At 38.1% G+C, this 16,913-nt stretch overlaps 1 protein-coding gene across 3 annotated transcripts in view; it reads right to left on the reverse strand.

Moving 5' to 3' along the window:
* Positions 1 to 16,913, reverse strand: part of MYO16 (myosin XVI) — a 404,375-nt gene that overhangs the window by 56,449 nt on the left and 331,013 nt on the right. For all 3 annotated transcript variants that reach the window (XM_052773633.1, XM_052773634.1, XM_052773632.1), the window contains exons 28-29: positions 12,018 to 12,120; positions 718 to 814 (exon numbers count right to left, since the gene is read on the reverse strand). In XM_052773633.1, the coding sequence (XP_052629593.1) occupies positions 718 to 814; positions 12,018 to 12,120 (200 nt within the window). The remainder of the gene's footprint in view (positions 1 to 717; positions 815 to 12,017; positions 12,121 to 16,913) is intronic.

Raw genomic sequence — 16,913 nt, forward strand, 5'->3', positions numbered from 1 at the left:
AAAAAGGTGACAACGGGAATTGTTGCAGATATCAGCCAATTAAATAAATAATGCATTGTGTGAAGGAAGCTTCTTCAAACAAAGCAATGCTCACATTTTCAGCAGTTATTTGAGATTTTGATAGGAAACAGAACAGAAGCAACAGGAAATCACGAGGCAGTGGGTAAGACCTCCTTTTAAAAATGTGCCAAGAAATGTCAGTGTGACCTTAGTAAAAATTCAGGCATCAAAGGGGGAAAAAAAATGCCTAAACATAAAAAACTAGCAGTCAAATATGAAATCTGTAAGAAAAGGGGAAAAATAAAGACAACTAAACATATTAATTTATTAGCTTTGTATTCACTGTCGATATATTTGAACACATTGCCATTTTTTATCATTGTTACAGTATTTGATTTGCAACAAGAAGTTAAAGGTGATATTAATGACTTGAAAAATCACTGAACATACTTTAAAAAGGAAATATTCAAGATCCCCTAAGTTTTAGTTACAGTCTACAGTTTGCCATAAAATTATGTTTGACGAACAGAAAGTGCAAGCATCACCAATGCTGACGCAATCTCCAAAAATCTGTGTAAGTAGTTAGCTGGAAATATGTCTGTAGGGAAATGTATAAAATACAGCAACTATTCAAGGAGGAGAAAATTTTTTTGTTATGCAATATTCTGCTCAGTGTACAAAGCAACAGCTTAGGAATACTTCTTCTATAATTGTTACCTTTTTGGCAGGTTATAATTTTCTTCTGAAGCTGAAGGCACAAATCGTAGAGATGGTCAGCTTGCCAGTACTTAAGAAACACTTTCCGGATTCCTATCTAGAATACAAACAGCAGGGAAACCTTCACCATCAACAAAAAAGGCCAAAACAATGACAGATAAATAACGATAGTACGTATACAATCCAGATAAGGGTTGAGATGAGATCTGCAATTTAAGAACAGTACAATGCCAATACTTGTACAGAGAGGTAGTATCACTTGGCTGAATAAAAGATGTATTTGGAAAGGATGAGCAAGCTGTCAGACACACAGTCCCCCTTCACTTCCAAAAACATCCAGAACAAGTACTACAATCTTCAAGTTAAATACAGGTTGGAATAAAAAGCATTCTGAATGTAATTACGCTAATGTGTCCAACAACGTAATAGAAAATAAGGTTTAGCTTTTATGAAACAGGGGGATGTGGGCAAGGAGAAAGGTGACAAGCCATAAACCCACATGGAACAGAAAATAACAGATAGCTGCCATCTGTGGAAGAGGAAGAATTTAGCCCAAGTTGGAGGATGGGAGCAACTCACTGCCATTAGTGAGAATGATGCCTAATGTCCAGTAATATTATGAATCCTAGTTCCCAGCCTTGCCTGCTGAAGCTGTGCTGCAGGTCTCCTTTTAGAATCAAGCCTAAGAACTCGGAGACAGAGGGACTCATCTATGAAAAATAATCTTCTAAGTACTGATTGAGTGTATGAGCTTATTCTGGTGCTGACTAGTTGCTTGGTTTAACTCAGTTCTTGAGGGTCTTAATAACAATCATTAGATGCTCTTTCCCCTTTACAGAAAAATTTAGCCAGTTAGACCAAAAGAAAACACCTTCCTTTTGATACCTTCTGAACATGCTGAAACAATCCTTAAAAAAAAAATCTTCAAAAGCATTCCTTTCCAGTAGCCTTAAAAAAAACCCAAACCACACACAACCTAGCTACTCTAAGAACAGTAACTAAAAAAACTGGATAAAAAATGGCTTTTCTTATACCATATTCTTCTCAGGAATTCCGTAGAAGAAACTTTCCTTCAATTCTTAGAAATAAAAGGACCAGTATCAGAGAACTGTGCTACCCAGTGAAGATTATAGCTTCACTGGATAGTGAATTAATTTTGGCTATTAATTTTGTATGGCTAACAGGCATACTGATTAATTAATACAAGTCTGGCTGAAATTGCAGAAATTCATTCCAACTCTTGTTTGTCTGCAGCACACAGTCTCATTCTCTTCTCATTGCACCATCCTGCTCCACTGTGGTGTTTTTCAGTATAGATCTGGGAGGCAGGTATCGGCAGGGATATTTGTACACCTTTTCAACTAATTTTTAATCCAAACACTACTGTCAGAAGTACATCACTGGTAGTGATGAACTACAGAAAGCCAGGGCATATATATCATGTCTAAACTCTATTAACAGAATTCAGAAATGACTGGGGCACATTTTGTCCCTTGGCTTCCCTTCTCTCTAGAGAGAAACTATTTTGAATCTAATGTTTTAAAAAGTCTCTGATTCTGAAGTTTGAGCTGACAGACAATGATGGTGCAACTGTTGGTCTTGTAGTTAAAATGAGATGCACTCAAATGGCAAAATTAGAATGCTTTCTAAAATTTTTTTCCTTTAGTATCTCTTTTCCCAACAAAATAGGCCTTTTTGTGTTACTGCAAAGTGTGTGAAGGCAAGGTGATAAAAAACACATTTTACTTGTCTTGCCATTCTAGAAACTCATAAATAGGGAATAGGCTTTCTTTCCATGGTGGAATATGCCTGGAACAGCTATTTTAGAAAACTGTGCAGCTACAGAAATACTAGTGTAACTTAGCTATTCCAGAGCAGCTCCTCTGTTCAGAGCATCTATTCTGGAATAATCCTTCTGCTTACAAATTGGAGTATTCCAGAATAATATTACCTTTTCCTAGATCCTGTTTCTACAATGGTCGCCACCCTAGTAAAATGATGTCTTTATATTAACTTAATAAATTATCTTGAGTGATGCCTTCCAATTTTTAACTTCATCTGAGGCAATCTCACTGAGATGTCATGCTCTCATACTCTGCTCTTAGGGAGTACTCTCATCCTGATTTTCTTGACCGGTGACTTCCAGCAAAAGTTTTCACTTTTCTTCCTGTGCTTTCAAAGTTCTTTTTTTGCCTGCTTGTCTTAGTGCTCTGACTTCCTTCTTCATCCATCATCTGTTCTGGAATCTGCTTCTTTCCTAGGGCTTGCTAAATTTCCTTAGGAATCTCTCCTTTTGTCCCCACTTCTTTTCCTCCTTATTTCATCAAAAAGTTCTAAGAAAAAGAGGTCGACCACTTTCTTCCTCAGTTTAAATTTGCTTCTCTTTTAGACATCTAATCTTGTATCATGAACAAGCAAACTTTTCATGTTTTCCCAGCAAACTGTGTCAATTTTCTCCTCTCTTCCCAACAAGTATTCTATTTTTGTGCCTTCAACATTCTTCCAGGACACCAGAACTCTACCTTGACTCCTCCCACCACATGCACTCTGTCACTAAACCCTGCGAATTCTGTAATAACTGCTCATCAAACAACCATTTTTTCCATCCATCTTGTCAAAACACATACTGAACTTTCCTTATTACTGGGTTTGGCTACTAAACCCTCCATCTTCTTGCTCACATCACATTAAATCCAGAATTCTTCTGTAAGAATAACTGAATTATTATTCATATGGTTAACTGTAATTAAATTATCATGTAGTTATTATAATTACCATTTGTACCTGAGTAGCTCTCAGACAACCAAAGCCTGGATACAAATACTTAATAAAATCATATTCTTCTACCCTGACTACATTTTCTCTTTATACTCCACTTTCCCTTTATACTCCACTTCCCCTTTCCACAAACCCACTACATCACATTGCAGTCTTTTTCCCCCCCTCTGTCTCAGGCCTATGCCAAATCATCCACTTTTTCCTCATTTTTGCCTCTTTCCCTCCATTCCTCAAAATGCTCATTTCTCCCCTTACTTCCTCACTGGAAGTCTCGAAAACATTCTTCTCTACTAGAGCAATATTTTGGTACTCTGACAGTAGGAAAGGGGATGAAGAGTTACATTTTGAAACCTTAAAAAAGCCCTGATTGCTAGCAATGCCCATGGCAAAATTAATAACCCTATTCTTGATTAGTCTCATAATTAATACAGTGGTCACATCTAGGCTGTATTTCAAATGTGTAACCTAACTGAACATTGAGTTGCAATTTATTTTGCAGTGTGCAGTTACAAAATCACAGTCAAGACAATTGCTCAAGCTTATGGTCAGTTCAGCTACAAGTGTCTGGCACTGTAGGGGACAAGCAAAGCATTAGCCCTCTTTTCTCCCATCCTACACCCTAGGAACAACATAAATGGAGTTACTGTGGCATCACTTACGCTATGAACTTCATTAGTAGAAGCCTGCTACAATTTTTAAGTGAGTGAATAAATATCAAATGTCAATACAAATTCATTTTTACATTCAGATAGAAGCTATTTATAGATATTACATCATATGCCAGGTCTATGGAGAGCAGAGCTCTAGACAGAAGCATGTATAGAAGAAACTGCTATAACACATTTGATTATGTTAGTATGGCTGGAGATCTGTGTTGCTCAGTCTTTGAACCAAATCTGATACCCTCTAAAGCTGACCGAGAACAAACCAGTCTCACTGCCCTCTGTACAGCTCTGGTGTTCAGTGAAAGCAATAATGCTGAAAAATGTTGGAATTTCATATGCCAGATATCAAAACAGTTTTTGAGGCTGCCACCTGTCTTCACTCTGGTTTCTTCTCTAATCACAAAATGTTTCCTGCTTGCCTATTGGAAAAAAAGGCTAAAATGCTCTTCCGCTAAAGCACTCACTTCTCAGTACTTTCTGGACTACAAAGTGCTCTCATCTGAGTCTGAATTTTTAATGTCATTCAGACTCCTGTAAAAGTAAACCATCTGTGAATTACAGTCATAGTTATTTTAATTAGAAAAGCATTAGGGTTTTAAATGTTATTTTTCAAAATGACACATTTTTTAAAGATTAAGTAAAATTGTCATTGATGACTACCAAAGCCTCAATCACTGCTACAGGCCTCCTTTTTTTTTCCTGGGAGGAAGGAGAAAGGATGGGAGGGAGCTGTTCTTTCTCTCTCTCTTGGTTTTTTTTTTCCTTCTTTTTTTTTTTTTACAGAAAAGGTGTAGGATGTAGAAGTACAGACATTCAAAACTACGGAATGGATGCTGAGATGGTGTGTAGGTGGCATGGAGGCAGTATTAGCTCATACTTAATAGGTGCCAAGGGAATCTGTAAAGCTGTTCTTTAGTTTAAAAAAGGCAATTTGTGGGAGTGCTGTGTGTTTCTGGCAGTACTTTCAAAATAGCTACCTACAAAAGACAGAGAACTATAATCTAATGATATTTTACACAATGACACACATTTTCACAGTGCATTAATGAAATGTAGAAAAAAGCCTTTAAACTATTGTAAAATGTGTCTTTTTGCAGTGTACATGTCTGCAAAAATATTGTAACGACAAACACATTTACAGGGTACTGATCTTTTACAAGGACTGAAATGTTATTTTTAAAAGGCTTACTCTCTCTGCTTTGTTTGTTAGCTTTCTTTACACATTTTAAGAGTCCTCCTTTGTCTCTGGCAAACTAGTGACCTTCCACCATGGTACATACTGAATAAACCTACAGTTTAGCATAGATTATATATAGCCTTAATATAAAGTATGTGAGTAGTCCAGTATTCATGCAAGTGACATTAGGCATTTATGTAAGCACTTGTCAGGAGTTGGGACTTTAGGGAGAAGAACTGTCATTCACTTCTCTGGGAAAGGGCAGAAAAATGGTCATTCCTTTTCCAAAACCAGTACAAACTTCACAGCTCTTTGCACTTGTGAGGTGACAAAAAGGAGTGCATTACAGGAAAGGAAGCGATCAGGAAATTTAAGATGCATGTAAGAAACACTCAGTGGAGGAAACCCTACCCCAGTTTTATCCCATGGGATCTCTGTACTTACTGGACCTATCATTCTAGTCTTTCAAAATTCTAGAAATAGACATAGCACCAAAAGAAACAATACGAAAGTGTCTCTCTGTGTGAACTGAGAATACAGGCAACAGGGACAGCAATGGCAAAGAAAGTAAACTCTGAGGTAGGAGACTGCAAAACTAAACCCAGACAAATAAGGGATGAACACTGGGACCAAATATGAAGCAAAGTATCTAGAAAAGAAAAAAAGAGAAGAAAACAAGAGAAAAGTGTCAAGAGGTATGGGGGGTGGGGAGATGGAATCCAGATTTGAGAGATCTGGACGCAAAAGATAGCAGAAAGAAAATACAGAGTTCGCAAGACCAGAAATCATAAACAAACCCAGAAAGGTGGATGGAGAGAGGGAGGAATATATTCTAGAGGGGAAAAAAGATAGAAATAGGAACCAAAAATAGAGCTCTGTGTTGAAAGACTGAGAGCTTGTGAGCATTCTGAGGTGAAAGTGAACCACCCGCTCTATTCTCTGGCCAAGGGGATAAGATGGACTTCGGTTGTGTGGCACAAAATAGCTGCTGAGAAAGCTTGCAGGTGGTGGCTGGCCCAGGCCAGCCTTTTGGTAGCACTGGTGAGGTCCAAACTCACCCTGTGGCAATTTCTGCTACTAGCAAACTATTTCCAAAATATAATGGGATGATACAATGGGACAAAGATATAATGGGACAATGTAATTTTGCTGACATAATTTGAAGTATGAGGGGAAATATAGACACTGGTGTTTTAATCATTTACCATTAGTCTGGAAAATCTTCCTGGCTTTATTTTTTTTTTTTAAATGTGGTCTTCATAATATACTTAATTTTAAAATTGCCTGTAAGAAAATTGACTCTTAAAATAAGATATTCAAAACAAAAAGGAAATTGACTGCCAACACAGTTAAAATTACTTAAATGACAAATTAATAAACTGGTATACAATTTATAAGCACTCAAAGTTTTCCTACTTGAGGGAAAAATGAGTTAAGAATCCCTTATATATTACATTGCTTGCAAAGTAATCTAGTACTTTATCATATCATGTACAAAGCAATTCGTATTTCAATACAGCATGACCACTTTCGTTTTAAGCCAAAACCCCCAGTTCTATTCAAAAAAGAACTTAAAAGTCTCTCTAAGTGTACAATTTACATATGTATGATTTCATGTACTTCTGCTCATTTCTCTGATTAATCATATGCTACTTATGTTCTATACTCTTCTATTTACTTATAAATATACTTTTCCCAAAAAGGACTTTGATAGGCTAATATTGTATATTAATATATTGAAATAAAAAAATACTTAAAGACAGCTGTATGAAATCCAATCAATGAAACACCTGTAGATCAGTAATGAAATATGGTTCTCTGTGACTGGTAAGAACTGTGGATTGGACTTCATTTTCCCTCTGCAGTTCTGGAAAAATTTAAAATCTCTAGATGGGACTTCTGGGATTTCTCTTTATTGAGGGCTTATTCTCTGCTTTAACACTCTTTTTGAGTGGAAGTTCAATAATACAACTCCACACTGGCAAGGACCATTTCTCCACAAACAGCGCAGGCTCCTGAAACAACTTTAGCAGTGTCTGTAGTTGTAAAAATGTGAACTGGCACTAACACAGTATCTATCTCATGCAACTACCTGATGCTGATTTGGAGCTTCATAAAAACATTCTGACTGACTCTCCTGTACTGCTTATTTCATACCTGATGAGTCTTTGGATCATCCCGTTCAAACTTAAGACTTGTCTTACTCTTTCCAAAATGAGGGATCTCTTGTGTTCGGAATTCAAGGCTACTGCTAAGAAGGAATCATTGTGGATTAGAAGCAGCAGGCCAAAAATTGGAAAGATAAACTAAGACAAAGTTTTTATTAGACATTTTTAAGGATTGCTATCTTTCAACCAGACAAGCATTTCTAGCAGTCAAAGGCTGAAAGATTCACTTTTAGTGAAGTCTGGCCCTTGCAGTGCTTGTATTTAACAGCTGCACTGTATAGCAAGAGCAAATTAAATTGATGTTCTGTTTTACTTCTGGTATAATAGAAGTTGTTTATACTTCAGCAAGCTCCATCTGAAGTAACCAAGAAGGGTTAATTGCAGACCACTGACCTTAGCTAAACAAAATGTAAAGCTCCAAGTTTTGATGAGAAAGCTCAGTAAGCTATGAGCTAACTCTCCTTTATTGAATTTGTATTTGCAAGCTTAACAGCATGAGGAATGATAATCCAAGCAAATGAAAGTTTCCTTATGTCAGTAAAAAAAGCCAAGGACTGTTTGTGCCCTGTACTTCTCCTAAAGCATGATAATGTTTGCAAGCTAGTCATGCTATTTGGATCGTAGGCTTTGCTTAGCTAACACATCACTGCATGACAATAAATGAACACAGCAGTGAAAATGTGGGTTTCATAATGAAAAGGCCTTCAGATGTTCTGGAGGGCAGGAGATTCTTCTGCTTTACATGGAGCAGCCAGTGCTTCCACTCAGTTTAACTATCAAGTTACTACATATCATCTTGCTCCTCCTAACATTAATAGCAAAACACTCACTGACTTCTCCAGGGGTTAACTTCTCCAGGGGTTAAACAAGTCTATTACTTTCACTCTGTCTGGAGCAGGAATGGTTTGTTTTGATTTAGCAATCTGATTTTCTCTTACATTGGGTGTGCTTAAAAGTCACAGTAAGTAGCTAAGCTTGTCACGATCGAGTATATATTTAAGCCAAAAACCCACTTTATCTAGGCTGCGCACAGAGTCAGGATGCAAAAACTGCCTTTCGTTAGTAGCTCTGCACTTTTGTAATTCCGGTAGTTAAGCTAAGTGCATGACTGAAACTGCATGGTATGCCAGCTTCAATGAAACCACTATTTTATTGTCCTAGTTTACTTATCTTCAGCTCAGCTTACCTAAGTAGCAGCAGCATTTCATAAACCTATCAACACTTCCCTAATAAATACTTTCTTCTAACACAGAAGCTGCTGAAGCAAGCACGAGACGTTGGCTAGCTGATAGTGTTTGCTCTTATGCTCTACTAAACAGGAGAAAATAAACCAAAATTGGATTCTGGTATTGGATCTTCTGCACTTGTCCTCTATTTTTAAACATACTGCAGTATTTTTAAGAGGAGAAAGAACTTGTTCTGTGAGTAGGCTCTGGGGTTCACTGTTTTGTTGGTTAATAAAACACTCTACAAACACAACTTACGTGAGAAAGAAAAGATAAATTGTCAAGCAGGAAATAAATACAAAGAAAGCATTTTCTTTACTCATTTTTGGGCTCTCACTTCAGAACACAGATTTACTTGCCCCTCCCCCAAGTTACTATCACCTTTAACAAAATGGTATGGTGAGGTATGTTATCAGAAAGAAGTTTATTTAAAGTATCATCCAGATTCACTCAGCTATAAAGTCCAGATCTTTCTTTTCCCCCCTCTGCTGGGGAGTTTATTGGCAACCTCAATCTCTGATGATGACATATAAGCAGGAGGTTCATTTCAGATGTGTGTTGCTTTCTCCTAAACTTCATCATCTTTGATGAGTATATTTTAGCTATCTATTTTTTTGGTCAATATATCTACCCAAATCTGCAACAGCTTTTCAGGTAAGTGCAGGTAACAGTGTTGGGGAAGATGTTTTTTGACTTATTCATGAACTCCTGCATCAGATAGATTTTCAGTTCCAGCAATGACTCATTTGAAGTAGTTACTGCTGGCAACAGTGGCTGAATAAACTGGTTATATGTGTAACCCTCTACTTCTTGGATGATTTTTAGTGATGCACTACAGATGACTCCTTTGCTCTGGCTTTGCTAGCTGACATTATCCGCATTCCTAATTCCTTTTTTCCTTCTCTTTCCTCCCCCTTCTTCTCCCTTTTAAATTTTTTCTTTTTTTCAGAGTCCTCTGCTGTAAAGGCATAGAGGAGGGCACCCATGACAACTGCAGATTGAATAAGCTTCCTCATTTAGATTGTTATTTAAAGTTCAACTTTCATGATTAGTCAAATGAATCAAAAAGATAATTGAGAGAGATTATGTGACACAGACATTAGTCACTACTGCTGATAGTCGAGTATATGGTTTTGTATCACCTATACAAAATGTGTTGGTGTCAAGCTTGTATTCACTGGGCATTTGTGTGTAAGAAATGGTCTGGACCTAAGAGTGAATTTTCTCCTAGATTCTTCTGCCATGATTATCATTTCTCCATCTGTTTGTCATATCCCTCTGTGGCTTGAAAAAGGTGTAAGGAGAAGGTCACTCATTTTTTCAGACCTTGTTCCTTTCAGTTTAGTCTGTTGCCATGTGCCTCTTAGTCACTGAGTGACAATGGCAATAACTCTCACCCCCAAACCCTCCTATTCCATTTAACTTATCAATGTCTCTTAAGAGCTTTGTTCCTTTCTGGTTTGAAGGACAATGCATTATGCACTGCTGTAGTTTTGCACACCTGACTTCTCCTTGTGTTAATGAGATTCTGGAGTCAGAACCTCTAAAATCTGTTTGAGATCAAAAGCTTCAGTCCTCTGCATGATGGAGGAATTCTGTTTTGCAATTTCCTTTTTACATTTTTGTCTTTCAAGCTTTCAGGCTTGTTTTCAGACGCCAGTCACTACAGAATCACTAGTCTTGAGCTGCAGGCTTTCACTGATGGCCAATTGTTTTTTTTTGTGCTGTAACACTGTTACTGGCTCCTAGCGAAATAAACTCTGTAGGCATCCTGCTCTGTGTTTCCTGACTGGAGCACAATATGCAATTACTGTTACATAGCTTTTGCCCAAGCTTGTAGCCCCACACAAGTTCTGAAGGTTAGTGGTACTCTCAGCTCCAGGTACTTGTAAGCAAAGGTACAGCTTCTAGATATTAATGATATAATTGTTTTTTATAGGGAGCCTTGTGGCAAGGATGCAGAATATATCCCAGAACTGACTTAAGAAACCTGAGTAGGGAAAGTAAGTCTATTTTAATATTGCTGTCTTTTTCAGGATCCATCCTTTTGCTCTTTGCTATTGAGGGAGTGGGGCTATATGGGCCTACTACTGACTTTAGTGGCTAAAAGGGGGCTTAAACAGTATTTTGACCAAAGAAAATTCTTCTTATGTGTTCAAGTGCAGGTGATCATGCATGTGTGCTCCCAACCTAGTGGGGGGCCTACCTTTTGTTATAACTACGAATCTGGGCCACTGAGAAACATCCATAGCACAAAGTCCAACATAGTCCTTGTCCTTCATAAACAGTTCCAGAAACTTTTTCTGGGCATCTTAACGCTTAGAGGTCATACATGAATAAGATGACCTATGTTAACCCCGTCGTTTAAACTAATATTCACAAAGAAGCCTATAGGAGTGCCCTAACCACTGTCCAGTCCCTAAACTTCGTATCTGTCCCTGAAACTGGTCTGGATCCTCTCTTGTGGAATAGATTTCAGTCCTTCTAGGCTGGGAAAAGACCTGAATCTGAAGCTAACACCACCTGGGAGAATGCTCTACACATTAAGTCACAGAACACTTCCCTTCTGTACAATAGCTTATATAGCGTGCAAGGAAACACCATTTTCTTTAGAAACTGCGTATGTTAAAGAAATCAGTCCTGCTCAATTACAAAGCTACCCGAAGGAGATGACTGAGTACCCTGGACAAATGGAGACATCCACCTTGCAATCCTCATGCTCGTGAGGATTAACTAGGATATAAATAGGGTAAGGAGATGGGATAGGAAGCTGAGAGCTTCCTGTTCAGTGTTTGGCCTTTTTTTTTTTTTTTTTTTTTTTACTTTACTTGACGCACAGCAACCGTAGATACTTTGGTCTGTCTCTGGATCAGCACGGGGAAGTCCTAAGTAGTTGTTTTGGGTCTCCCCTATTATGACAGTATAGCATTTAATATAGGATTTTACATAAAGAAAATGTGCAGGGTTTTTTCGTAATTCAGAAACTATTCAACCACGAAAACATGTACACCAGATACTTTTAAAAACCTGGATGCAAATTTATACAGTATAACACGCTTAATTGAAATCTTTTCCTTCCCACAAGAATACACTGATTTCTTGACACAATGATCACAGCTACTCATATGCTAGAAAACTCAGAAAATCAGTTTGATTCTATCCCAAAGCATATATTAAATGTCAAAAGAATATACTGCTGCAAAGGATCTGGTGGCTTGCCACAATGGGAATGACTCAGCTAGCTTGTTTAAAGAATGATATTTTAATTGCTTTGTAGATCACAAACCTGCCAGCCTTGTAATTTACACTGCTGAAGAACAAGACGACATCTCTCCTTGGCAGACAACTTCTTCTTCTCTCCTGCTGCTGTATCAGCCAAATCTTTATACCTAGAAAAATCAGAAGTTGAGTTACTCTAATGTTGGCCTAGTTGACATCTTTGCAGAAATTGTCGGTTTTCCTTTGACTCTCAAATCTTTGATATCCAAACTGGAAACTTAGGATTCTGCTAAGGGTGAAGAAAACAAGAAGGTCAATCACTTTAAATCTTGTATATTATTAGACATGACCTTGTTTAATAACAGTGTGGGACAAGTGATACCTAAAACCCAGATTTGCTTCCTGTCAGTTCTTTGGATGCCTCACTGAAAATCAATGCAGAAAGAATGCATAGCCTCACCAACTGATTTCATTGGTACTGAACTGGGTCACTGAAAGGAGGAAGATATTTTTTCAGTATGTGTCATATGACATATGCCTATTAAGGAGTAATTCATAAGAAAGTGACCTTGATAAAGATGTTTTCCATCAGTCAGAAATAATTCTTTCTTCGCTTTGAACAAGAAGTCTTATAGCAAAGAGACTTTAAGGAACTTGATCAGTTTACACTATTGGAAAGAAGATCAAGAGGAGACTTGACTATAGCATCGAGTACCTTCAAAGACAGAAAATGCTAGATATTAAAGGGCTCTGATGTACCAGATAAAAGAACAAATGTAGGAAACTTAAGTCATACAAAGTCAAATAAAGAATAAAATTCAAATTTTAACTGTGAACTTACGACAACATATTACTAAAGAAACTGATGAATTTTATAAATGTTGATGCTTCACATTATTACTATACTTTCTTGAAGGTACTCCTCAGTCTAGATCTGACTGCATGTAATGAGCCCGAATGCTTTTTCATTATAAAAAGCCAGTTTTTGAAAAAGAAAGATTTTGCAAATGTGTCACATTTTACTAAACTCTCAGTGAAACAAGGTGCATGCTAACTACATTTCCTGACATTTTAGTTACTCAGTTCCTTAACAGCTGAATTCACCTACAGCTCTGGTGCAACCCAAAACTGTGCTGTTCTGGGACCACTCACACAGACCAAGGCAGGCAAAGCTGCAGGGCCAGAATGACTGACGCCAGGGACATCAATGGTCCCAGGAGCTGTAGCAGCTCTGGAGAAACATTTGCAGGCAAACTGCTCTAAGGCCAAATTACACCTAGACTTCTAGTTTCCTGGAGCTGCACAGACCCTTGGTTATCTCAGCTCCTGCAGTCTGGAAATGTTCTTTGGTCTGGTAGCAGTCCTCCTGAAGACTCCATGGCTAAGTCTATACTACTAAATGGAATATGAAAGGGATTATTTCTCTGGCATAGAAACCATCTGGCAAAAACCCAGCCCATTTATTAAGTATTCTGCTATGTTCTATTAAACTGTGTCATCTTCCAACAGAGTACACTCTAAGCTGCCTTCTGGAACTGGTCACTAGCCTGTCTTAATTCCCAAATTGTGCCCAGGAATTGTTTGGAGAAATGCTGGTTGGAAGGGGCCAAAACTTCATCAGAGATCCTTTTAGTTAGTCTAACACTCCAGATTAGCAGTAGAAAACTGTGCATCCTACTTTCCCAATAGCTCAGCTAGCTGTATGGTCACAAAGATATTTGTTTCATGGACTGCTATTAAGGCTGGGGCCACCTCATTTCCATACTTGTATCAACTGGATTTTCTTAGAAATCATGGAGAATCAGAAGTGTTAGAGGGACAACTACTGGAAAGCTTAGCAACTGCTGACTGAAACAAAGATGATTCAGCATTGACTCACAATGCATGAAGAAGTAACTGTGAAAGTGGTCAGCCTGAAACTCACTCACAGCAGAAACCCAAAGAAATGTATTTCACTCCCGAAACAGAGCCAAATTAAAAGGTTGAAATTCTAAGTTTGGATCGGATTTACTTTAGATCCATGCAAATCACAGGACTCAAAACAAGGATAACCAAACATTCTTTACAATCTGTATTACGCAGGAGGCCAGACAATGATCCACTGTTTTCCCCCAGCTTTAGAAGTCTCTAAAATTCTACCACATTACCCTGGAAGTCTAGTCAGAGTTCACAATTCCTTCCAGCCATTAAAGCAAGCCCTATCTTAGAAAAACAGGGCGGGCTAATGGTTGTGGTAGCAGAGAAAGAGCTAACTATGGAACTTTAATTCTGCCACAAACTTCCTCTGTGAACACAGCAAGTCGTTTGGAAGATGACCTACCTTTCTCTATGTTAGACACTGAAAAGTTACACTCCTAGCCTGAGTTTGTCATCTTGTTCTCAAGACAGTCTGTGAAGAGAGGTATTTCCACAGGGTGACTTGTCCTATACATCCTAGGTATTTTTGTTAAAATGAGAAGAGATTGCCCTCTGGAGGTGCCTTTCTCCACTGACCACAGATGGACTCAGAAGAGAAGTCCAGGCTGGATGCTTGCATTCTAGGTGCCTGAGAGTAATCTCACCTTTAAGTCTGCTTGTCTGACTTACTCATCTGCAGAGTAACTAACAGAGAGACTAACAGAACTTCCTTATTTCTCCTATCTCGTTCAAATATACTGGCTATCTAAGCACCTAGGATGAAAAAGCACTTTAGGCCTGGTGTCATCATCTGCTATGTCAGATCAATCATTTTTATCTTGTATAAGGCTGCTTAAACAAAAACAACACAAAATTTGTAGCTATTTTTCAGCCAGAATGGTTCCCTGATTTGATTTTCAGCCCAGTTGTGCAAATACCGCTGTTAACACTAGGGAATTAATGGGAACGGGTAAGTGGGAATGAGCAGGCCACACCTGTTGGTGGCAGCCCAAATTTGTCATGGACAAAAGTGGTGGTCTAATCGTAAGCTTATTTGATTTTTTGTACTTAATTTTAAATGAGTTAAAATATTTAAACTTTCTTCTTTTTTTTTTCCTTTTGGGGAGATAACCAAACACTATAGCTTTGGCTTAGGCATTTTTTGTATTTTAAACTTGCTTCCTCATAAGTGCTACCTCAGTAAAACATTATGTTAAAAAGAAAAGTAAACAAAATTGACAATAAACTAAGATATAAAGAAAGAAATAAGAACCTGTGAGACATTATTATCAAAATGACATTTCTTTAGTGTATCAGATACTTTCTACTGTGAACTGAGCTTGTGTTACCATGTAGACACAATAATTTAACGTCCTCTTAAATGTAACCCTTTCATGGTCACAAGAATAGCAAAAGAACTTATTATTTTTCAAATTTACTGTATCACAGAAAATAGTAACAAAAAATACTGAACTTATGGTGCAGGCTTGTACAGATAAACTTGAGTTACTTGCAAACAACAGGGTTTGCTTCTGGGGAGATGTAATCTAGACAGTCTTTGAAACCTTCCCTTACCAGAGAATTCCTCCCCTACCACTGCAGCCTTAGTTCGCTCGGAAGTGAATGAACAAACCCAGTTATAAATACCAGGCTTCTTCTCACTGACATGTCGTACATTTTGCTCCAAGTAAATAATGCAGAGTGTACTTGTAAGGCTTTAGAGAGGATCCTGAGGAATCCAGTGAACATACTCAGTGCCACCTTGCTAAAAAAAGTCTTTAATCAGGTTAAATACACTTTAGCTAAACTTGGATTGATGTGTTAGCTGTCTAGACTTAAGTCTTAAGAGTCAGTAGAATACACTATTCAGGTGTCATATACCCTACCGTAACATTGATGCTTAAAATAGTTCAGATTAATTGTGCACTGCAAGACCCCCATTTCTTTCCACCGAGTATAAAGATAGTCTATGCTCTTGGCTTCAGTACAGACATATAATATTAGACAAAGTGAATCTCTCTCCTAGCGACGTCAAGAAGCTGATAAGAAACAGTATTTCATGGCCTAGCCAGAGCAACTCACTCACTAAGGGATCCAAAACAAAATATAAACCAGGGAGGTTTAAAGCATTAAATTGAATCAACACCCCTCCACCGCCATGTCAAGACTAATGCAGTGTTGATTAGGAAATAAATGCAAGACCTCTTCCAGTTGCAAGTTGAGACAGGGAACACTACCATCAGCGGGGCTCTCCCCAACACCCCTCCACAGGAAATCAGTCTGAGAGAAGCTCCTTTTTCCCCAGTTTTCTCCTTAGCACCTTCCTTGTCCTAACTTGCCATTTTTACACACCTAAACAGAAGAAAGACCTTTTGGCTCGACAGGCTAGCACTGTGAGCATGTACAGACTGGCCAGGATCCTCTGGTGTTGAAGCAGCTGTGCTCTGACCTCTCTTCCTTTACTTCTGAATGATGTTCTTTATCAGGGAGATTTTTTGTTTGTTTGGACTAGGTACTGCTGCCAATACCCTCAGGTAGCTTGTGAATATGGAAAACTCAGTTCTCTTGGGTCTTCACAGATAAGGATGTTATCTGATCATTTTCTCCCTCACTTCCCTAAGTGCACAGCTGACAAGATCCAGCAGGCTGTTTTTCCCTGAGATAGAATATTCTGCAGTTCAGGTTATGGCACAGTAACCCACAGTAATGTTCTAAGGCTCAGCACGCTATTTGATTTACGCGGAGTGTGCACAAATAGGCTGTAGGGCTGTACTCTCAGTTCTGTCTGCACAGCAAATCTTTAAGCATTGGAATAAACACCACGCACTCAATTTCAATAGCACATCAACATTATAGAAGATACTAATGGAAAGAACACGGCAAGTACAAAGGGCACAAAACCAAGCAGTTCCAAATCAACAGCTTAAACCACATAGATGTCTTTGAACTGAAGCCTCAGAAGTACTTTTTTTTGTTTGGTTCGTTTTTGCTATTCTTTTTCACAGGTCTCCCTCTTGCCTAGCTAAGAAAGAAAGATGAAAAATGACAAAGTCAGAGGTAGCTACTG

The sequence above is a fragment of the Harpia harpyja genome, chromosome 22 (assembly GCF_026419915.1).
Source record: "Harpia harpyja isolate bHarHar1 chromosome 22, bHarHar1 primary haplotype, whole genome shotgun sequence".
Lineage (NCBI taxonomy): Eukaryota > Metazoa > Chordata > Aves > Accipitriformes > Accipitridae > Harpia > Harpia harpyja.